The sequence below is a fragment of the Lissotriton vulgaris genome, chromosome 3_1, assembly GCF_964263255.1.
Source record: "Lissotriton vulgaris chromosome 3_1, aLisVul1.2, whole genome shotgun sequence".
Classification (NCBI taxonomy): Eukaryota; Metazoa; Chordata; class Amphibia; order Caudata; family Salamandridae; genus Lissotriton; species Lissotriton vulgaris.
The window spans coordinates 880,737,160-880,761,480 of NC_141689.1; the positions used below are offsets into that span (position 1 = coordinate 880,737,160).

Below are 24,321 nucleotides of genomic sequence, written 5' to 3' on the forward strand. Positions count from 1 at the left end.
AGAATTTCGGTTTGAATCACCCCTCTAAGAAATATCATGTATGCCTAACCGGGGCGCCTACGCTCCATCAGAAAAGGTACTAAAATATATAAAAAACTGTTAGTTTATACAGAAAATTATTAGTTGAACTTACAGAGCATAGAGTACACAGGATCTACAACCACTAGTGCACCGCGGTCTTCCCGTTCATTTTGGTTGCTCTCTTTGTTTAAGCATGTCTCTCCCACAAAATTTGCTCGGGCTTCCTTTTCATCTTCCCTATATTAGGCCACTTTTACTTATGTAAAGCTTCCATCTGCAAGCAAAAGACCATTTCGTATGTCTGAATGTAAACTTTTCATGAACTATTCTAGGAATTGGTGTATATAATGTATATAGTAGTTTGAGAAAAATGTTAAAGATGTAGATAAATGTACAGCGCTTATAAATAAAGGTATGTAAGTGTAGATACGACAGCACCCAGCAAGGCAGGGCCGGCCTATCACATGGGGGAAATGCACAACAATATCTGATAGATAGAATCATTGACAGAGAAAGTAACAGAAGTAACTAGCTAGACATTGAGAATGAATAATATATTGCATAAGACCAAATACTAAAGTATTATTTTTCATCATTGTAGCCACTGTTGATGTAGAAAAGAACAATGCAGAATTCCTGAGGAAGGCGAACGGCCGAAACGCGTTGAAGGGATTATATTCTGCGTTTAAGGAATAAAGTTACAAACTGTGAAGATATTTTAAGGATTATTTAATGTGAAATTACTGTGATGTATTATATGTAAAAAAATCTTTGTACCAAAAAAATAACAAAAATGTGTTTATAAAAAACTGAAATGAAATAAGAGTTAAGAAAAAATAACAAATATCAAAAATAAAAATAAAAACACATATCAGATGCCATTTGGTGGAAAGTGATTTATCAAAATACACATGTCTAGTTTACTCATAAAGTACAAGTACACGTAACCCGGTGTGTTCAGTTCACTCTTTAAGAAAAAAACAAACAAGTAACATCATACATACAAGTCAGAAATAAGCAGCAAATACGGCTTGTATTTAATATTGAAAAAGCTTCCACTTAAAGCCCTGGTGACACCACAACAATGTTGCTGCTCTTGAGTTTTGAAAAGAGAAGGGAAATCCAGAGAGAAAATTACTCTTTAAAGGATTTGTCTTCCCCTAGAACGCTCACCTGGCATGACGTCATGTTGTACCTTCTCCACTAGTGGGAAGTAAGCAGTGTGAGCATGCGCACATCCATGTGCCTGCTGTCACTGCATTCTGGATAAAAACAGGGCGCCTGTGCCAGGGAACAAAACAGACCCGATAGACACCTGTTTTGAGACCTCCTTTAATAAACTGCCGGTGCTCAGCACCAGTGAGATCCAATCCACTTAAAGCCCTGGAGGTAGCCAAACTATACAGTTTATTTTAAGCTATCTGTAGGCATGCCTGCTGTTGCCAATGCATAACTTGTATTTTTTAATTGGATTCGGGCAGCCCCTTGCTAGAGCCTGGGTGGGTTTGTTGCCTCTCTCAGCTGTCTCCTTTTGATGCAGCAGTTGTCCTCAGTCAGAAAGAAATCCCCCTTGGGCAACTTAATTCACTTCAGCATATACATTCATACATATAACCATATCACCAGAACATAACACCACCACCATCAAAGGCCAAGTGTAGAAATAATACAAAGACATTTATTAACATTTTTTTGTTAGACATAAAATCTCATATATAGAAACTCTTTCCTAAGGAAAGTTAAAAAGATAAACAACTTTAGAGATTTATACAGACAATTAAAAAACGAACAAATTAATACAATAATGGGAGAACCTGCAAGAAAAAAATGTTTCTAATTATCTGTACAGGCAAAATACATCAGACCAAATACATTCTTATGACATTTGATTTTTGTACAATAAATTCAATATTAATAACAAATGTCGACAGTCTATAGTATGCCTGTAACAAGTGAGCATCAACACGTTTCGGTGGGCATTACTGCTTAAACACCACCTTCTTCAGGACAAAAGACACTATCTCCCAAGCACAATACGAATCTGTTTTAAATATGAGGTATCTGTCCAGTAACAACTGCAGAATCTGCCTTACAGTCGTATATACGGGGGTTGATAAACCTCACTTCCAAATGGCTCCCCTACTGTGTTAGTCGAATTTTCTCCAACCCTTGTGTTTCTTGCATCTAATGGTTAGAGAATGGTAAGGTCGATATATGCCTCTTTAAAACAAATCCAAGGTCACAGTTCTTGAAGCCCTTCCTGTATTTATTTTATACTGGGTATCGGACTGTCTTTTTAGTTCCCTCAAATCAGTTCTGTCATCCTTGCCGTTCGCAATAGATCTTCTCGCTATAAAATCACACACGGGGTAATAAACGTCTCTAATGACAGGAATCTGTTTGTGTCACCTAGGAGCATTTCGTTTTAACTGTGTTCTAAATGGATAAGGTGTATCCGTGCACAACCTATTCGAAGGGGCCTGCTTTATTTTCTATTCTACACTCCATGGGAGTGTATGAGTTTCCAGGCTCTCTCCACCTGGTTCTTCCGTTTCCACATCCCCGGCATCTCCCTGATGCGCCTCACCCCAGTCCCTATCTTGCTCCCTCTGTTATTTTTCTAAATTGTATTTATTACGTTGAGGCTACCAGACCGTGCAATATTCCTGGTTGCAAAATACCTCTTGTGGGCTTGCCAAGACCTTGCAGGGGCTTATAAGCTGCCCATTACTTAACATTGATTGGCTTTATGTCATTCTCATTTCTTGCATCTTGTTCTTGCAATGTTCAAATGTGTTTGTCTCTTTCTTACAGCACAACTTCTTTTCTCATGTTTCTGACTGGCTGGCTTCTAAACTTCCACTGCGCACTTTAAGGGAAGGATTTTTTTTGTGTTTTCCAGCTGGCTCTCTTGTGTGCTTCTTCCTTTTAAATATTCTCCCGTGCTCCGTGTTGCTATCTCCCTAACATTTCAAGGTCTCTTTCATGTGCCTCTCCTCCAGATAAACTCCCTGCTTTCACCACAGGCTGTGTTGCTCTCTTGCGCATGCATTTTACTCCGCACCCTATATTGCTATCCTTCGTGTTCTGCCTTTCCCTTCCCTTCCCTGCCCTGCCCACTACCCATTGCTTTCCCCTAAACCACCCCTCCGTTGTTCCTTAAGCCCTCTGTCTTGTTTTTCAAAATATTTTGATGTGGGTGGGAGAGAGACCAGGAAGCAAATTCTTGCCTGTCACTCCTCCTTAAAAAACAAGCCCATTCTCTACTTTTTTCATGTTCTTTTTCAGGTTTCGCCTGGGCCGGAGCACTTGCTCCGCCCAGGCAAAATCTTATGTTCTACAGTGTGGGGCTTAGTCCCGCCTCGGTCTTCCATTGGCTAGCTCCATAAATGGAGGCTAGCCATTGGAAGACATCGTTGTCAATCACTTTTTCCCGTTCAGAACGTGAATCGTGGGCATTTGACTTTTTTTAAGTCCCGCCCCTTGCTGCCGGGTGTCCCGGGCCGCGCTGTGATTGGCTGCCGGCCCAGGACACCCCTGTGACGTCATTCCCCGGGCCGCGCTGTGATTGGCTGCCGGCCCGGGACCTGACTTGTTATTGTTTTGGTTGCCACCCTTCCCGACCTTGTTTTAAATCGGATGAATTTACTAAATGTGATATTGAGGAGAGAATGCAATGAATATGCATAGAAATCCCAGAATCCATTAGCAATTTGAAAGACAAGATTCGCTACGTCCCTAAATCACATGTAACAACAACATTTGAAGAATTAATGGGGAACATGACACTTAGAAAAGTTGAACTTAATGTGCAAAACTCCAGGTGCCAGAGTTTTAGAGACATAACCGAAAGCAGTGGCTCTTTTTCACCATTACGCGGTGCACGTGTTTCCATGTAAGCTAGCTGTGCGCGCGCTCCGCTCCGTGCATCTGTTTTCTATTTAATGTCTCTTCGGTGTTGCAAGAGATGCAACCAGCGGAGTATCTGAGGCGAGCAAATCTAAAGGGCTGTCTGCGTGAGAATCTCTACTGGCCGGTGCCTTTTTCACTCTGACAAGTAAAGCGCAGGTGCGCAGATGCAGGGTTCGTGTGGGTCATTGCAGAGCTGGGGCCCCTGTCTCACTTGGTCAAAGTCTCCCTGGGAGAGCGAGCCGTTTCCTAATCCCCCGCCCCTCCGACAACTTTGTTTACTCTTTCGCATTCATCTCCCAGAGACGGCTTTTCTCCACTTCTTGTGTTAGCATTTTTCAGCTTCCAAAAATTAGTTTCAGGTACAGAGCTCAGTGCGAGCTGGAAGCGGCAGGCTGCGAGGAGAGCAGGCTGCCCGGAGGAACAGTCTGTGTCTGTCTCCTGCGGGGCTGCAGCCTCCTGGACGGGCTACCTCAGCACAGAACCTGTGCCCGGGATCCCATCTGCCTCCCAGGTTGTGTAAAGTCAAATAACAGCACGAGCACTTTTGCACAAGCTGACCTCGGCACCAGGCTTTCATACAGGTTGTTCTCATCACCAGGGACACGGGTGCGGACGCCCTCAAGTCCACAAAAGGCCTTGTGCACAGGAGGTCTTGTCACCAGCATTTGCGCACAGGCAGCCCATAGGCTCCCACTACAGTGACTCGCACACAGGCTGACCCTTGCACCAGGATTTGTGTGCAGACTACTCAGCGCCAAGGATTGCGGTCTGGAGTCCCTCAGAATAACAAAGGGACTTGTTTACATTTTACTTCTGTTTAAACCAAATAGTTTTCTGAATTTAGTTAGTCTTCGCAGACTCGTTTTTGCTCGTTCAGCTATCTTTTCATACGGCGCCGGTAAGCAGTGTTGTAAGTTGCCGATGTAGTAGTATTAGGGGTCTTTTAAATGGTATTAAACTTAATATTATCTACTGACCTGTGATAAGATTTGATGGCCTTTAGCGTGGTTTCATCAGCGGTCTTGTCATTCAGACATATTTCCGTCAGAAACATCACTGTTGTAGACCAAAACTAATGAATGAGATTGTATCATTAGCTCCCAAAACACCTAGTAATGTGATTAAGAGATGCGACGTCAAACAGGGCCTTTCTTGAGGTTTCAGTTGGTCGATAGTTGTTTGAGAAATAATAGAGCAGGATAAACTTTCCTTGGTGCTGTATGCAACTTGGAAGGTCGCTTGCTGGCCGAATCCAGAAGAGCAGACTCGACTTTCATGCTTCATATGCGTGCACAGTGCTTAATTTGTAAAAACAATAAGTGTCAGGGCCCTCGTCAGGAGACCACTGCACATTGCACCACCTATTGCCCCCGCCAGCGCTGCCAATAAAAGCAGCAGCACAACTGTGTGAAGAGCAGCTGCTGTTAGTGCGTTTTATTGACAACTCCTGTTTCTTCATTTCAGATGAAATACCGTCTGTGCACGAGTCCCTTCATTTTGTAACAAACAATGTCTGCTTTCAGGTGAAGTTGCTGTCCGTTCAGTATTCTAAGGTGCTTTCATCTGTGTCATTTGGGGTGTTTGCTCTTTGACCTGATATATCTAAAGTGCCCTTTCTGTTAGCATCGATGGTGAGGTTCATTGCATTTTTGTAAGCTATTAGTATTGTAAATAACAATGCCCTGTATTTGTTTTAAAACCCAGAACATAAATAGAAGGCATTGTCATTTACAATGCCAATAGATCAAAATCGTGTGAATGCGAGACCTATTGCTTGTGAGCTACCAGTAGCTCGCTGCCTACCAATGAGTAGTTCTCTTATGTGCAGCCTACTAAACATGAAAGCCTTTGCTTGGTCGAAATATTAGTTTGTCAAAATTTAAATGCATATATTTGAGACGAGAAGGTGTGTGTTTTCATAACTGACAGGGTGATGTTTGGAGAAAAGGCATTTACATCTTCAAAATAAATTTAAAGCTGTTATTTAAGTTGGAGAGATGTATCACTCATATTGTTACCTTGGTGCATGGTGACTGTTGCTATGGCTGTTATGCATACGCAATGTAGATGCATAAGCAATGTAGATGCAATGGATATTTATAGTGTTTATTTACTTTACTGCTGGCAACCCTGCCTAATGCACTGATGCATTTACTGCCGACAGTCTTTGGACTATCACATCACTTATAGTAGCTCGGGATACAATGCCAATAGCTCTAACTTTGGCAAAGGCGAAACCGTTGCATTGTAAATGCTTGTTTAAGAAGAGATTACCAGACTGCAGTTATGTGGTTGTGAAAGACACTGTGCTCTTATGAAGAACAAGTAGGGGCCTCGACCCGTTAACATTGGTTGGCTTTCCAGTCACTCATTTGCCCGATTCTTATCGCAGCTTGTTTTAGCGGCTGTTTACATGTTTTCCTCCACATCTTTTGGGATGCACAAAGGTCTATTTCACATTTGAAAAGGACTCTGTCATCACACATTTAAACCTTCATATCAATTCACTTATACAAAATATTGTTTTATTGGTCTGCATTTCACATTTTTTCAAAATTTCTTTCGTCAGTGCTCAGGTCCAAGTGTAAAGCCTATTAGCTCTACCAATGGTTGTTATTACTGCATTAAGTTATACTTCATTAATCCGGTATTATGCACCATAGTTGTTGAGTAGCAGATACAATTTCGTTGTTTGGTAAGCAAATGAATTCTCTTCTGGGGATGAAAAAGGTTAAGTGGACAGTACTCAACACGAAAACAGTACGCTTCGAAATATCATTGCTCCAAGCTTGAAAGGTTCAGAAAGAAATTGCATTTTAACATCCTAAAGAACACACCACTTACCGAAGGATCAATTTGATCATTAGTTACTCCCCGAAGAACGATCTTCAGTGGGCTTTTCATGAAAGGAGCCAGGCAAATCAAGCTCTCCAAGTAATAACCAATGCTGCGGTTGGGATTGCAGTCATGATCAACTGAACCACCAAAAAGAAGGCCTGGCTGGTAATATAAGGTTGTACCTAGAACAAATGAAACAATAGGTCATCCTAATAACTCAGTTGGCCATGAACAATATGCATCTTCAATAGTTAGAAATTATCATTCATCAAACCTTTTGTGATGAGTTATCAGTTTGGCAAAGTTTTGAACAAATCCATGCAACATATGATGCCGAATGGTTCCTGGACTCCAAAAGATGTACAGATAAATAGTGGTAAAAGATGGGAGAAAGTTGGTAGGGAAGAAGTAAGAAAACCGGTTGAGTGTAAAGGTGTGTGTATACCCTTACTATACTTTTCAAATACCACAATACGCACACTCATTTGAGTTATTATGGCGGTACTGAGTGATACCGGGAAATCTTGTCACTGGACTTTAATCTCCCATACATTACTGGCCCTTTCAAAAGACATTCTCTTAACTGGCCAAATAAGATAATCTAATAAGGTTAACGTTCCACAGCGACCAAGGTAATGGCCAATTTGTGGTGGAACCTGAGACATCGCAAATCTGAGAAAACCGAGATGGAATTAATAGTGGATCTTGAGCATGCATATTTTGTAACATGAAGCATCGTTTAAAATTCAACTTACCTGTTTCATTTATTTCAATCTTGGAGCCATTTGTTATTTTATCAATCAGTCTTATGAAGCTTGCCTCAAAATCTGAAAAAGTGAACCAATAATCCAGGTTAAGTAAATTGTGATCATCCCAAGTGGAATCAGTTGGAAATAAAAGGTTTGTTGAAATTAGGAGAAAAAAACTTGATAAAATGTGGGTAGATTTTAGTACAGAGATTCAGAAAAAAGGGTCACAGATTTCCACCTAACAAATATGAGCTTAATTAAGTTCTGTGCAGGTCATTAGAGTCCACATTCCCAACAAATTTTTTGCACATTTTTTTTTCCACCACAACCCGCTCATTCTCCTTGCAACCCCCATGACTTAATCTGCTTCCCCCTATACTCTCATCCGTGTAGTTTTGATTTGATGCATACCCCACACATCTGCTTCAACCTCTTCTACCTGCTAGTTTATTCCTACACAAAAAGTCCACCGACTCTTGGCAATGTTAAAGAAATTTAAAAGACATTTTTAAAAATATAGCAACTCCAAAATCTTTCATAGCTTTAAGAAAATATGCATCACCCTAAAATGATATTTTGCCATAGCCCCGTTCCCAAAGATACCTATATCCACCACAGAATCTCCAAACATCCATTCCCTTAAGACTAAAAGGCATTTCAGACTACACCACACCTGCTTCCTTTCCTTTTTGAAGAAAAAGTTAGGTCAAATAAGATCAACGGAACAGGCTGCTTCAGACTGAAATGGTCTGGGCCAAGGTGGAATAATAAGACTTGTAATGTTTCTGGTCTAGATTTATAAAGCATCTCATCGGCAAACATGCAAATGTTTTCACTTTGCTTGAATATTCTTGTATCAAGATTCATGCTAGCTGTTCCTAAATACTGATTACAAATTATGTTTCTGGACGTTAGTGTACTTCTGAAAATTAGTATTTCAAATCTTTTCTTTTTCTCAAAGCACACAAAGGGTCAGAGGGAATTTAAAGACCAGCACGGGTTGTATCCCCAAAACATAATCACAACATAATCTCTCCTGTCACTTGAAATTACAGGACTCTGTGGTGCCTTGAGCTTTGCACAAATGTTTAGATGGGGTTAGTTGCCAGACTACTGCAAGTAAGCTAATAAATTGGTGTTTGATAACACTGCACTGTTTTTTAGGTCTCGCGTGGCGTACTGCGCACGTCAAGCTCGCGAGATGTTATGTCTCAGAGTGAACTTCACTAGCGAGGGTTAAGCCCCCACCCCTCTTCTCCAATGGCTGGCCTCCCAAAACGGTGGCCAGCCATTGGAGAAGAGATCCTAGTGAAGTTCTTCTTTCTCTTTAAGCCCCGTCCTTTTCAGATTGGATTCCTTGACTTACTGCTGAAGTAAAAGGGGTCTTATCTTCTTTATGGGTCCAGATGGCCCCATAAAGATGATAAGGAACCTTTTACCCCAGCAGGAAGTCGGGCGCCCAGTCTGAAAAGGACGGGGCTTAGAGACAAAAGGCTGAGCATTCCCCGAACTCGGCCTTTCATCCTCCACAACTTGATAATGTTTAGTAACAATAACACCTATTATTCAAGCACTAAACATTTGTTATACAGATGTCAATACTCCCTCGAAGTCACAGGAGTGGAGTTGCAGGCAGCATACATTTTGTTCCAATTTCTTCGCACCCAGCGCCTCGTAGATGTATATCTGTGCTTCTGATACCCGTCAGCGCCTTGATGGCCGATGTCACAGCCATGATTTCACCAGCGCTGCGCCTCTAATTGCATTCTGTAAATGTGTGTGCGCACGGCGGCAGTAATTAGCCATTAGCGAGGAGGAAGACGCAATTTGAGCGTCTTCTGCCTCTCTTGGCTGCGCCGCTCCCTCTTGGTCATTGAGAGCGGGAGACGTTTGATGAAGCGCTGGGTCCCAATGATGTCTTTCAGAGGGAGCAGCTTCCCGATCGCGCCTCTTGCAGGGCAGAGAAGCCCCCGTGCGCAGCTCGAAGCACTTCAGACTCTCCCCAGGCCTCCCACCGCGCCCCATCAATGGGTGATGCCCCAACTTTCCCTGAGTGCACGATGTGGCTGTAATTACAGAAGTCAGCTTCGTGGGTTGGCCAAGCGCCTCAGTGATAGGGCGGTCAAGACACGTTCTGAAGTAGTTGAACTGCCTAGAAGCGGACATGTGCAGCTGGTAGCACTTCAGACTATCCTCAGGCCTACCACTGCGCCCCATTGATGAGCCACATGCAAACCTTTTGTGTGTGTGTGTGCGCAAATGCAATAGGTTTCGCATTTGCAAGAGATTAAGCTATTGGCATTGTAAATGACAATGCCATTTATTTATCTGTTTTGAAAACCAACACAAATAAAAAAATTGTCATTTACAATGCCAATAGCTCTAACTTTTGCAAAGGCGAGACCGTTGCATTGTAAATGTTTGTTTTATGTATTGGTCTCCTCAAGTTCTGTTACTCATAAAGGGTCCCAGGAATCCCCTGTGGAGAGAAAACCCTTTCTCTCACCCTCCCCTCTGCCCCACCCCCCATTGGAATAAATGTTGTACTAAGCTGTTTTAACTATTTCTGAACGCGGTTATAGATTTATTGTAGGCAGTGCAGACTAGTGGATCCCTGACGGAGTGGTTTACCAGTCCAACCACTGGTTTTGTATACTTTCTTTATGACATTGGTTACCTATACTTGCCGTCACTGTTATGAGGTCCTGAAGGCCGCCACATCTCCTATGAGGGTACAAGGCTGAAAAATGTCAACTTATGACCATTCATGCACTCTTTGACCAGGATTAAACATAAAACATGACTGGGTGGAATTAGATCTGTCAGAGGACGCTCGAATAAACAATGGGCGCACCTCTGAACGAGTTTTAATTCACATCTGTCTTCTTTGCTCCTTTCACCACATCAATTTCACATTATTCCAAAAAAATAAAACATCCCTGAGCTCTTTCCTCTCAGTGAGGGGGTTGTAGATCGCACTACGACTAGGTTCATAGTGCTTGGAAGATACCCTATGATGGAACATGCCCCCTTCAGGTGGATGATGGAAACCGTCCTGTGAAAGGGACTCCCTTTAGCATTAGCTTTTTTAATTTCTTGCAGACCTGAGGTTTCCATTGTGTTGTGAACCTTTTCTTTTTCTCCATGAGGGCAAAACAAAATCTACCGTTTACTCTGCCTGCCACTGATAGTCTTATGGACAATAGTGCAATAATAGGCTAACAAAACTTTTAGATCAGGCACATATTATATACGCGATTCTGATATTCTGTCTATACTCTGAATTCTAGGTTCTGAGTTCACATGCAAAGAAACTGGTTTCTTTTATGCCATGATTTTGTAACACTAATATCTTAGAAGTCTTTTATCTATCTTCTGATAATGGTACTGATTGTGATGTTATATACCTTTTATTGCAATCTTTTGATTAATACAATAAACTTATTACTAACACACAGATTAATAAAAATAGCACTCATCCCAGTTCCTTAACAGTTGCACTACATACAATCATGTTACAGGATTAAATACCATTGCATTGATCTCAACTAAACGACCTTTTGAAGCAATCTAACATCTATACAGTCCACTCACACCATTTCTTCAAATTGTCTTTTACTGAATTAGTTGTACACTTATTTGAAAAAAGTCACTATTAGAATCACAATCTCCACATGGCTCGCAGTCTGTCAACCTCCTCCTTTAATCATCCATCCCCTTAGGCAGGCACTCCCAAACCAGCTTTCCCTCCTTCCAATCGCATCCCAATTAGATAATCCATTAACTCAAAATCAGCAACCATTTCAGCGAACCTTCTAAACCAGGATCCTCAAAACGACCCCCACCCCTAGTTTGAATTCCTCAGTTCCAAGTTTTGCACCGGCATCACATTTCCCCACATCTTACTCCCCTCGTGGTAACTCCCCCACCCTTTCTACCTGGTTTTCAATGCTTGCCTGGCAGCTCAAAACAAAATCATAAATTAGCCTCACCAATGGTTGATACTAAACAGTGGGAATCACCCGTTTTGCAGGTAACCATAAATGCAGCTTTTTCCTTTAAAGAAAGTGTATTTCGTTGTACCACCAACTTATCACCTGCCTGCACAAGACGACATCAAACACTCTGCTTAAGAGGGCCACAAAGCAACATACAAGAGCACCTAAAAGGGTAGGTTTTGAAAATAAATGCTTTCCAATTCAATAACCATAAAGTAGTATAGCATTATGCATGCAAATTAATCCATTTTGTACGTGTGTGATTTAGAGGTGGACACTAGCAGTAAATCCTCATGCAGGATTTATCACCCAATATTTGAGGAAAAAGGCAGTTATTGCCAGCTGTTCAAAATGCAGACTCGTCCGGCTCAAAACTTGTTTTTAGGTCGAGCCTACAGGCAGTGCGCAGGCCTCTATGGCAATCTGTTGCATCTGAAAAAACACAAACAGGGGGCTTTTAGTCCGCCCGCCACTTACCATTCGTTGGCACCATTATCGCTCTTTTCTGCCTTCTAATTAAGTAGCCCGGTCAATGCAGTCACTTCCTTGTGTTTCTCTGGAGCACGGCCCAATTACAGATTAATTTAATTTATAGTCTCCCTTTGCCGCTCATGTGGAGCTTGCGCTATTTAAAAAGGCGCAAACAAAGGAATAGACCTCAAACTTGTCCCAATGGTAAGGTATAGGGCGCTTTACATGAGCACCGGCTACAATACACAAGTTCACATTTAATTTTTTATTTTTTAAGGCAGGGAGATGAAATGATTTGCCCAGAGTGACAGGATGCTGCGGTGATGCCAAGACTCAAACCTGGTTCCTCAGTTCCGAAGTCGGCATCCCCTCTGATTACGCTGCCCACAGCGCCACATCCTTCTTATTGGCGACAGTGCTTACTAGCTAAAGAAGCATGTCTGGGGCCAGATGTAGACCCTTGAATGACACCTTTTTCACTGGCTAGTGTTATGTGATCAAGGTCTAATTATGGAGCAATGGCCGCCTTAGACTTGATTTTGTGTGGATCACATGCCTTTGTTTGGGTGTATTCACTGTACTTTAATGAAGAGCTTCTAAGGGAGCAGGGCAGGGAAAGGGGGATTTGCTTCAGTTATGGATCTCCTCATATCGGATCCTACATTTGCCATGGCGATGTGTGCATCCCCGACATGTCTAACCCTCGCCTTTTTTGGGCCGCGTTTCAACAGGACTGTGAAAAAGCTTGCAGCCACCATTTTCCTGAGCGCAACCGCCAGAACCTCGATCCTTTGTGTGGTGTAACTCTGCTTTTTCTTTTTCTGCGTGTAAACTACACCTCACACCCCCAGGAATTTTTTGGGCCTGGAGAGATTTATTTTAAGTCTATCAGTTTGCTACCAATAGTGCAGTAACACAGTTTTATTATCCAACAGCAGTGATGGAACAGAAAGCAAATAAATAGCCTATGGCTTGTTCGGATGTGACCCCGCCACAAGTTGAATACATCTGTTCATCTGCGACAGTCTTAGACTATCTTTACTAGTAGCGTTAGTCAGATTATTCACATGACCCCCGTTGCTTCCCGATCTCACGTAGAATGACTGTACTGGTACCATCTCTTTACCAAATGCCTTTCTCCCCACTGTAAAATCCTGCATGCAAACCGTTTCACTCGTACTGAAGCGTCCTATTTACATGGATTGTCGATGGACATCAGAGGAAATGGTGGAGCCCACATCCTGAGCACATTCACCTGCTTCTGGTGATGGTCTTGGTCAGTCTCGGGTAGCTCATCCACTGTCACCGGATTCTGAAATGGTCAAGCTCCAATTCCTGTGATAGCGCGCCTTCCCCCCACACACACACACACACATTTCAAACTCGCTCCCCAACTCTGATTTCAGGCACTGTCACGCCTTAAACTGTATTTCCGCACCAGCCATCGCGCTTAGCATTGGCCACTGAACACTGCCCTTAAATTGTGTAGCAGTCACTTTATAAGCCCACAACTCAGCATGATGTAATAAAAGACAACTAAATATCAGTCAATTTCAAGCTTCTAACCACAGCGTTTGCACATTTATATAAACAGATTACGGGCTGGGGAGCCAAGATTAAAGAAAGCTACTTTCAAACTTTGCCAAACGTAAGCATGGACAGAGTAAGTAAGTAAAAGTTATTTGTTGATTAATTAAAATTACAAAGTACATATCCAGAACAAAATCTAATTAAACTATACGGATACAGTAAGTTTTTATGTCCAAGATGAGATCCACAGCTAAGCCCCAACATAATTTCTTCAACTAAACAATTTGCTAATGAGAAGTTAGCAGCAAGAGTTAAAGTGCCCTGTGCTAGCAGCAGAAATTACAGATAAACGTTTTAAATTGGTAATGATACATAATATGCAACACACCAGCAATAGTTAAAGTGCCTTGTGCTAGCAGCTTAGAACCGTCAGATAAACTTTTAACTTGAAAAAGTGTACATAAAAGGCCATCCGCCATTATGAAATTATATTTAAAACAGTGCGATACATGGGGTAAACTCTATCATAAATCAAAGTGTCTTGTGCTAGCAGCAGAAATTACACAAACTTTCGATTGGTAAGGGTACATGATATACGACGTACCAACAAAAATTAAAGTGCCTTGTGCTAGCGGCTTAGAATCATCAGGTAAACTTCTAACTTCGAAAAGTGTACATAAAATGCTATCCGCCATTATAAGATTACATTTAGAACAGTTCGATACATATAGTACACTCCATCAAATAGCAGCAGAAATTAAAGTGCCTTATGCTAGCAGCTAGAGTTATCAAGGAAAAAAATAAAAAGGTATACAAAAGATGCAATACACCTATGGAATGACATTAGATCCAAAATAGTACATTTATAATACATTTTAAACAAAATTAAAATTGCCCACACACTCCCTAAAAACATTTAAAATCTTATCAATTTTTAGTTATTCTTCATAGTGGAAATGTTATCACTTAAGGTATCTACTTTACAAAATTTCTTTTGAGCTATAAAAATAAACTTAACAAATTGTTAAATAATACGGATGGTAACACCTCTTCGACATACAATAATTGCAGTCCTACACGTTCTTACTCCAATTAGTTAAAAATGGGCTTTAAGACTGTCTTTCGCTCTAACTATTTTGGGCATAGGGTTACTATGTGCAGTAAAGTTTCATCACAGCCCACATAGCCTACAAATGTTGGACGGCCACTTTTTCTCCCATTTTGGAATTCCGTCTTTAGTTGGATATCTCCCAAACCTTAATAACATGAATTTATTATTAATCAAAGGTTTTAAATGAAATAACATAAGATTGGGGAGACAATTTACCGAAAGAATTACCTATTTACTATAGATGTTTTTTTTCCTTAAATCATCTTTATCCGTTATAGTAGACAATGAAGCAGCTAATTGGTTAATTGATTTTTTATAAACCATTTTACTCCTCACTTCATCTACTAAATTTGGGCATTCAAAATTACGTAAAACACTCATTTAAATAAGTTTGCCACTACTCGCATATTCACTTTTTGATATCTCAAGCCAACACAGATTTGCTAATGAGCCCTCTTCAGCTCGAGAGTGTCAATAAGGACTTTAAAAATGTGGATTGTCAGGCCAAAAACTGTTTTACACCAAATTCAATTGGCGCGACTAATGTATCTAGGAATCCTAAAAACTGATATGTCCTTAATTCAATATCAAGCATTTTCGCATCTTTGCCCCGGAAGATAATGGATCCAAAGATGGAATTAACTTTACTTTCATAACCTTCAACAGGTGATCATAATTTGATTATAGCTTATCTCTCAATTTTCTAAAAGCAAATGCGAGCGATGTACCCTTAGCTTCAAGGTAATTAAAATGCTGCCTAAATGTCAAACTATCATCAAATGTGATTCCCAAATATTTATACGAATATACGCATTCAATAACCAAACAGTTAATATTCCAATCTTTTACTCCCAGTTTACCTTTTCCCAATGTCATTTTTGTTTTTATTTTTAGACTGTTTTGTGTAACATATAGGTTAATAGAATCTATTAATCTTTTTAGTCCTATGACAGTTTGGCTTAGTAAAATGGTATCATCGGCATATTGTAAATATTTAATCTCTTTACGCAATACAGAAGGGGAGTGGGCATTAACATCTTTAAAATGGGCTGGGAGATTAGACATAAAAAGGTTAAAAAGGCAAAGAGCCAAAACACATCCTTGTTTCAAGCCGATATTGGTTTCTAGGCGACGAGTCGTATGTCTACCATCGGCTACTTTGATCTGTACCCAAGTATTGGAGTATAGTAATTTGATCATTTTTAAAAGTGTATCAGATATACCCCAATTGATTAACTTCAACCAAAGTACATTTCGGGGCACAAAATCGAAGGCGGCTTTTAAGTGGACAAAACAAATATACAATATTGGTTTCCTATATTTGGCTCATTTGCCTAATAATGTTAATAAATCAAGTTAGTATAAATTGATTCTCCCTTTCTAAAACCAGTTTGTAAATTTGGAATCAAATCCTCTTATGGCCCATGATTCCAATTCTTCCAACAGACAACTCGCAAATATTTTTGAATCTACATCTGTTAATGCTATTAAGCGATAATTTGTGGGGTTGTCCTGGGGACCACTTTCATAAATTGGTTGGATAATACTTCCCTGCCATGATTCCGGAATCAAGCCTGTTTTAAGCACTTCATTAAACAGGAGCGTTAGTACCTCTGGCCAATTTAAGTTTAGTTTAAAGATAGCATTCGGAATTCCATTCGGGCGAGGCGCTCCATATGATCTAATCTAATTTGTTACTTTTTTTACTTTGTCAACCGACCATGGCTCAGTAGCAAGGGAACTTAATGGATCATAAACATTTAAATCTGACCCACCATTTTCTATTATCTCTCGTTGGCAATGTTGAGTAAGATTAATTGTACCATAATCGCACTGTGGGCCTAGAGGAACAGTTTTAAGATTATTAAAAAAAGTTTACCCAACTCCATTCAACAATATTGGCACTATTACTTCTATGATTACCATTTTCAAGGTTGTTGATAATACTCCAAAATAGCCGCGAGTCTCTAGATTTAAAAGCACAATGTAATTTAGACCAAGTTTCTTCATAGTATGCTTGTTTAGCCTTCCAAATTTCGTTCCTGTATCCCTTTTTCAATTCTCTAATTTGTCGGAATATCGCAAAATAGGATATTCCTTTTTCTTTCCTATACAGTGATCTTATTGTTTTATTAAGACTTCTTCTAAGGTATAGTGAGCGGTGTGAATACCACCCTGGATTCTTAGGGTTTAAAGTTATACCCCCCAGAGGGTTTCAAATTAGAGAAATTAACCAAAAGTGCGGAACATAAACAAGGCCAAAGAGCAACCATCGATTTCCCTTCAACATTAGCATCTTGGACATCTAAAATTAAACGGGAAAGGACTTCTAAAATATCTTTTTCAGTTTTGTCATTCCATATTAACCTTTTAAGGTTAAAAGGGGTGGATGCAGTTTGGATTATTCTAGATTCTGGTAAATAATCAAAGGAAAAAGCGAAAAAAACTTGTGGATTATGATCGCTCTCAATCCTTGGAACTACCTGATAACTTTGAACTAAATTAAAAAGTTTCTCAGAGATTATGGAATAATAATTATGGAAGGGCTACCAGTTTTGTCAGTGTTTTATCATCATCGAACATGGATAAAGGCTGTTTACTGCATCTTCAGGAACCCTATTCCTTAGCTATTGCCACTCTAGAATCTTCCTTATCAAAACAAACAAAAAATAATATAAAGCGAGGTTAGCAAAGGTAGCTCTCAGGCCCCAGTGCATCCGTACTTCCTGTATAGCAGGAAAAACTTTTGGATGAACTTGACTTACCACAGTTGGGTCTGACTATGAAAGGTCTTATTTTCTTCATATAGAGCTGGTTTACTGAAAGTGGCGTTTAGGTTGCAGAGCTACCTGTAATCATTTGCCATGGAGATTGTGAAGTTTAGGCAACAAAACAGTGTTGAGCTGCTTTTTGAATAACTAGAAAGTCCTTAAGACTCACAAAGTGCTTTAGGCAAAGAGTTCCGTAGTGTGTGAAGGAAAGCACAGAGAAGACACTTGCTTCTGCTATAATTCTAAATCTTTGGCTGACTAAAGTCTTGGTGTTGAAAGGCTGTAGATGTCAGGGAAGAGAGGATATTTTAAACTCTTAAATGAGTAATGGAGAAGCAGTGTGTGATGCATCTGCAATACACCATTTGCAAAAGAGGTCTCTTCAGGTCTCGCCTGCCTGAGCATGCACTAGCACATGCGCTCTTGAATGCAAGACTTCTGTGTTGAATAATGGGCTTGGAGCCCGCCTATTTCTTACCATTCCTTGGCATCTTTGTCACCACTTTTCTTTGCTGCCTTCTAATTGGGCTGTGCTTGCCAGGCATCGCTTCCTTTTCTTTGTGATGCATAGACCAAGCACAAATTGAATAATATTAATTAGCGTCCTTCCACTTCTCGTGCTGCGATTCAGATACTATTTCTTGTAGCAGTGCTGCTCCATGAGCGCCAACAGTGGACGAATTTCTCTTTACAGGAACCACTTACAACCTGCCTGAAACAGTGCACTTCAGTGATGGTGAATAGCTCATTGCCCATCCTGCTGTGTGTGTGTGGTAATTAGCTCACTAAGCCATCCTGAGGCATGCAAGACATGTCAGGGATGCAGGCAGTGGTGGGACCACTTGTACTTTATTCCTTCGGACCTTTCATTCATTATTATGGTAACCGTATCATGCATTAACATTTTTTATGTTCAGTAAGCGAGATGTATGGGCAAGGCCTACAGTTGGCCAACAGCTCAGAAACAACTCCTGCCCACTGTCCTGGCTGTAGTGGAGGAGGTTGATTTCTGCAACTTCTACTAGATGAGTGGCTCGCTGCTGCACAAAAAACAATGAATAGAGGTAGTTTCGTGCACTGTCACAGACCCATAGTACAGTTGTCTTCGCCTGCTGGACAGTGATCCCTGATGCCATGTTGGCTTCATGAACTTTCCTCCAGAGTGGGATTTTCGGTGCCGATCTTGGTGCCAGTAGCAGTGGAATATCAGTTGTACGTGATATGACAGTGGTGGTGGCATCGGGCCAATTTTGCGAAAGGCTCAGAGCACATGTAGCAGAGGATGTTGCTGTATCTACTCTTCCCATCCACTGCTGTGCTCTACTAGTTTCTACTAATCCCACCCGCCCCATCCTGGTTTCATCTAACCTCACCCGCCCCATCAGTTTCTCCTCCCACACACCCACTCCATAAGTTTTTTCTCCCCTCTACAGACAGACAAAAAGGAAAAAAAGCGCTATGATACATCCATCACTGGCTGCTTCATTGCATTTTTTTTACCATTCTGAACCACACCCATTCCATTCACTACCCCAACAGACTTCCTATGTACGACCTCCACCGCTGCACTGCCAATAGCTCACCCATAGGCCTATTGGCTTTGCCAAAGCTTGTTTGAAATTCATCTGATTAGGCAAGCACTTCAGCGGCCAGGGGGACATAGGCGTGACAAGGTATAAAATTGCATCCCAACCTGATTTAATCCGGCTTTGCTAAATATAGAACAGTTTATGAGAAACAATAGAATCCAAGTACATTTCAAAACAAGACGAGTCTTTCAAAACTCCTGTGTTGAGTAAGAAGCTTTCTTTCCACGACTTCTTGCCGACGCTCAGTCGTACATTCCCCAAAATAACCCTCACGTGCTGAGAACATGTAAACTATTTGTCAGCATTATATGTATACAAAACGAAAATGAACAAAGAATTCTGAAACGACACTAGACAACACGGCCTACTCTTTATGCTGTCCATTTCTAGGTGGACAGCGCACTCTGCACTGCTGAATCATCAGAATACCATCGAATATGCACGCCCTAAAGGAATAATTATTTTCGAAACCCCAACAACATATTTTTCATTCCTAGGTGACGACAATCAACTTTGTCAGGATCCTATGTGGATTTCTACAAATACCCCCTTTGTACTGCACTGGGTATCTATTTGCTTTAAGAACACGTGACAAGACTACTGATCTATCGGGACATGTGTTGTGCATCTCTGTTACTGGTAGTGCAATAAAAGGTATGCTAATGGCATTTCTAAAAATCGTTGGCATATTTGCCACGTCTTACTAACTGATCACAGTAAGCTTGACTGCCATCTTGGGATTGTGTGCGGCTTCTAAAATAGCATGGATTTTAAAATACAAGCCATGTAGGAGAGAGACCCTACTACTCGTTTTGTCAGAAAAAAGCAGCTGTTTGTAGATGTGCAAACAATCGGGCATCAGGATTGTTTCTAGTTTCTGGTTAACAAAAAGGACAAACATATGGCAAAAATCTCGCAGAACAACAAGTAGCTATAGATGTACTAAAAACAATAAAACAAAGTATAAAAACAATGGCTGCGGAATCCATCAAGATCCACAAGTAATCTAGAACATGAAACGCTAAAGCATATCACACTACCTTCAACAATGAACCTTGGTGACAACGATATAGCACCAATGTTTAGGGCAGGCAAGTCTTTTCAAGCCCCAAGCTAGACCAGTGTGGGGAAACCCATTGCGGGTAGCCGAGTGCCTTACAAAACTATAATAATATAAAAATACCATATACATACCGTCTCATCTACCGAGTAGCTCCCAGGAATGTCAATTAACTTTACAATGGCAATGGACAATTGCCCAGGCGGACACTAAAAGGCTTACATTACAATGGGGACTTCTACCATAAAGAAGAATATGTAAAATAAACGTGGGTGGAAAGCAGGACTGCTTCATACACTCAAAAAACTTGAACTGGTCCCTTATTAATAGCTATATCCAGCCAAGAATGGGATAAGAATTTTAACTGGATGGTATTCAATGTTAGGTTATTTACATGAGGGAACTACATTTTACATATAGGAATACTTTACATGATAACATTTTCAATGTAGAATTTGAGTTCCAAATATATGCAAAATCTGATGTAATGAATAAATAAGTGCCCTGAAGCAAGACACAGGCATTATAAGTATATAACGTAAAATACTACTGTGAAAAGCTTCAAATATTTTAACTCATTGGGCACCATTCTGTATTATTGCAGTTAGTATTAAAAACAAATAGTATCTATGTAATATTGACAATGTGCCACAGGATTGATTGTATAATTAGCCTTTCCGTTGCAACCATATTTAATGAACCCCAAATGTAATGAACCCGGACAAGTTGGTACTGCAATGACTGAATTCTGGCACACATGCCTGAAATTTAGAAGCTTTTCACATTAGGTTTCCTCCATCACTCAATATTGCCTTTTGGGAAGCAGCACAACCAAACACTTCATCCAGTTCTGTCACTTCAACATGCATTGCTTAAATGTTTGCACTGTAAGTTGTTTCGTATTCGATACTATTTATTGTTTTATAGGTTCCAGAGCAAATTCAAATATGGAACAAAATTCAATAAGTGAAATCAGCTTCAGTATTATTAACCTGTGCCACAGGGATAAGGGGTGGAGGGCTCTGTGAAGCCTACTTAGGGGGCCCAAACCTGCTTAGAAAAATAAACATTAACAGATTAATAAAGTGTACATAATTAAAAAAGCGAAATGGAAACTTTTGTACAGAACATTCTGTAAATGCCCAGGAATTTGAAATTGGAAGCAAAAACGTATGTAAATATCCTCAGACTGATGCACTGCTCGAACTAATCAAATTATAGTGCAAACTCAACTCAATTTAGAAAAGCACCAACCTACCCATTAAATTTTTTTTTTTTATACTTGTTAATTTAAATAAATATATAATTTGTGCATTTGTTTGCTGAATAATTGTTTCTGTATTGTGTGTATTGTTTTACAGTCCGTATCATCAAATATGCTTAGGCCAGGGTACGTCACTTCCAGTTATGGCTCAGTAGGGTTCCCCGGATTCCAATAATGATTAAATGGGGGTTCCTTGGTTCCAGTAATGATTAAATAGTGGTCCACAGACTTAAAAGGTTGGAAAAAAAAAATCACTGGGCTACACTGTACAAAATACTTCATATAGTTACATCACATAGGAAGTAGACCATTCACTGATTATTGGCGATGAACACTAAAATTCTATGTCAAGACCGGAGGCAAGGTTTATACTTTCTTTACTTTAACCCTTTCGCTGCGGCGGCTATTCCACCGCAGCGCTAACGGGGCGGGGCGGCCGCGCAGCGGCCGCATGCTGGTGACAGAACCGCTGTCACCAGCCGCGGTTGAGCTGTGCTCGTGACGGAGCGGTTCCGTCATGGCCCCGCCCGCCTAATAGAACGCGCCGCGCAGGCGCGGCGGCCGGGCCATGTCGGAACCGCTCCGTCATCAGCACAGCCCAACCGTAGCTGATGACGGAGCGGTTCCGTCATCAGCAGGGGATGGGTTAATCAAACAGCATCCATGTAAAACTAACGAAAACCAAATCCCATGAACATTAAGTATAAAGTTCATAAGAGTTCAACAGAGGTCAACCAATCAGGACATCCCAGGGTCATCATAATCTCCCAACAGGTAAAATAAAGTGCAGGTTTGATGCCACTTCTTAATCGTTGTGCTTTGAACATTGTTCATTTACTGGCTTCCTTTCACAGGGCCCCTCAATCTGGCACGGAAGCGTGCTCACTTCTAGGTGGTGCTATTTCATGTGTCTGGGTGGTGCAGTCCTCCAACCGCTGGGTGGCACCCGTACATAGTTTCAGGAGCTAAGCGTGACTGCCGACAGCATTGCAGTCCTGTCAGGATCGCAATTGCATCGGTCGGCCACTGTGTCTCCTCAAAGACTCTGGCCCGGAATGGTTACACCCTGCTGGGGTCAGACCATCTGCTTACTGCAGCAACCTTTCAGTTCTAATCCGCAGCGCTCACCATGCGCCAGACGCGCGCTGGGCAAGTACTCGAGGTCATTGATCTCCCTTTGTTTACAGCGCACACAGGCCCATCTTCGGCTTAACTAGGCCACACTCAAAGCCTCCCCTGCAGCACGAAGGCCATATACTTGGGGGAATACCCCCTGTCACTTCATTTCTGGGACTCCCCGCCACGGCCTTTGCTATAAGCGCAATAAAATAAAGCACTACCAACATAAAGACAAACCAGTCCCAAGTATCCTTTTGCAGAGGGCATTCACTACATCCCGCCCTGAGAATATAAAGGGCTGTTGGTGTCCCCCACAGACTGGTGCGTCAGACACTCCTTTGGTGCTAATCAGACCTACATAAGCTACCATAACGTAGGAGATCCATGACTCCTACACTGAAGAGGAGGCAGTTACCTACCTCCCCACAGACGACTTTTTGAAGCATGATCCCTTGGGGAAAAACTGATGAAGCAGGCAGCGCAACGCCTAAATCCCCTCGACCCAAGGGCAGAACCCTGGGCGCCCTGACCCACCCAAACACGTTGGAAAGAAGTGGCACAATTCACACACAATTGGAGGGTTCCAACTTCAGATGCTTGGGTTCTACAATCCAGCCAGGATTTTCTCTTAAAGAGTTTTATGGTTTTCCCCACCCCCCTCCAGCCTAGACCTCCACAGCCCCTTAACTTTACCCCAACCGCAATATTCCTTAGTAGATGCTGAAATTTGAGATCTTCTAGTCAAAGGTGCCATTGTTCAGAAGATCCAGCATCCTTGCGGTTTCCTGAGCAACTGCAATGCCCAGTGATCAAACAATTCATCGAGCAGTTGGTTTAACGTCACTTCAAGATGGAGGGAATTCAACTCCTTTGAAATCTTCTCCTCCCAGACTGGTTAGTTTAGTCAAAACCCCTTTCAGACCTAGCCCGGAGCTTTTAGGAATATTGCCTGGAGAATCAGATTTCCATCACAGCGGAGCACCTTCCGGGCACAAACAAGTGGCGGATTGCCATCTCTGCCACCTGAGGGATCTCAACCTGCAGAAACTGGATACCTCGGTCTTTCGAGAGCTGGAACATCCACTGCGGTCCCTTCTCAGTGAATTTCTTTGCATCCAGACTGGAACACCAGGTCCCCAAATTCTTCAGCTGGAGGCCGGATCCCTCAGCTTAGGCGATGGACGCATTCACGCAGGACTGGAGCTCAAAGATAATTTGGCTGTCCGTGCAGGTCCATTGGAAGCAAGTGGAGGTGGTGGTGATCACTCCCATATGGAGGTCTCAAGCACGGTTTTCAGTTCCAATGGACAGTACTCCAAGGCTTCTCCAATCCATCTACCCCTGTTTCAGGCTTTTCTCTGAGATCCCTTCAGCAATCCCCACCACCTAGTCCTAGAGGGTTCTCTGCAGGTTATGGCATGGAGGATTTCCGGAGACTGTGGCATGTCCTGGGCCTTTCGACCCAGGCTGCAGACCTCTTCTCCAAGGCATGGGCGAGCAACACCACTGAAAGATATAGATCAGCTTGGTCTAGATGGCTGGGTTGGTGTCGTCAATGACACCTGTATTTTGTGGGAACCTCCATTGTCCATATCCTGAATTTCGCAGCATCAGAGACCTTGGCATACCGAACGATAAATACCTTCAATTTCGCAATCGCTGCCGGTCATCCCTTTCTTGACAGACTTTATGTGGGTGAACACCCACCAACGTAAAAACTTCTCCAGAGAGTATGCCGGTCTACCCCTCCGGAACCAAAATATACAGTCCTCTGATGTTAACATGTTGCTCAACCCGTTCCTCTCATGGTCAAGAGACATATGTCTCAAAAGCAAGTGTCTGCTAAAATGGCATCCCTCCTGTGCCTGATCTCTTGCAGGCGAGTTTC

The 24,321-nt window shown here is 41.7% G+C and overlaps 1 protein-coding gene across 1 annotated transcript in view; it reads right to left on the bottom strand.

Annotated features, from left to right (window-relative positions):
- RCL1 (RNA terminal phosphate cyclase like 1) overlaps window positions 1-24,321 on the bottom strand; it is a 282,516-nt gene that overhangs the window by 222,345 nt on the left and 35,850 nt on the right. The window contains exons 2-3 of the mRNA XM_086961201.1: window positions 7,527-7,598; window positions 6,778-6,953 (exon numbers count right to left, since the gene is read on the bottom strand). Coding sequence (XP_086817327.1) covers window positions 6,778-6,953; window positions 7,527-7,598 — 248 coding nt within the window. The remainder of the gene's footprint in view (window positions 1-6,777; window positions 6,954-7,526; window positions 7,599-24,321) is intronic.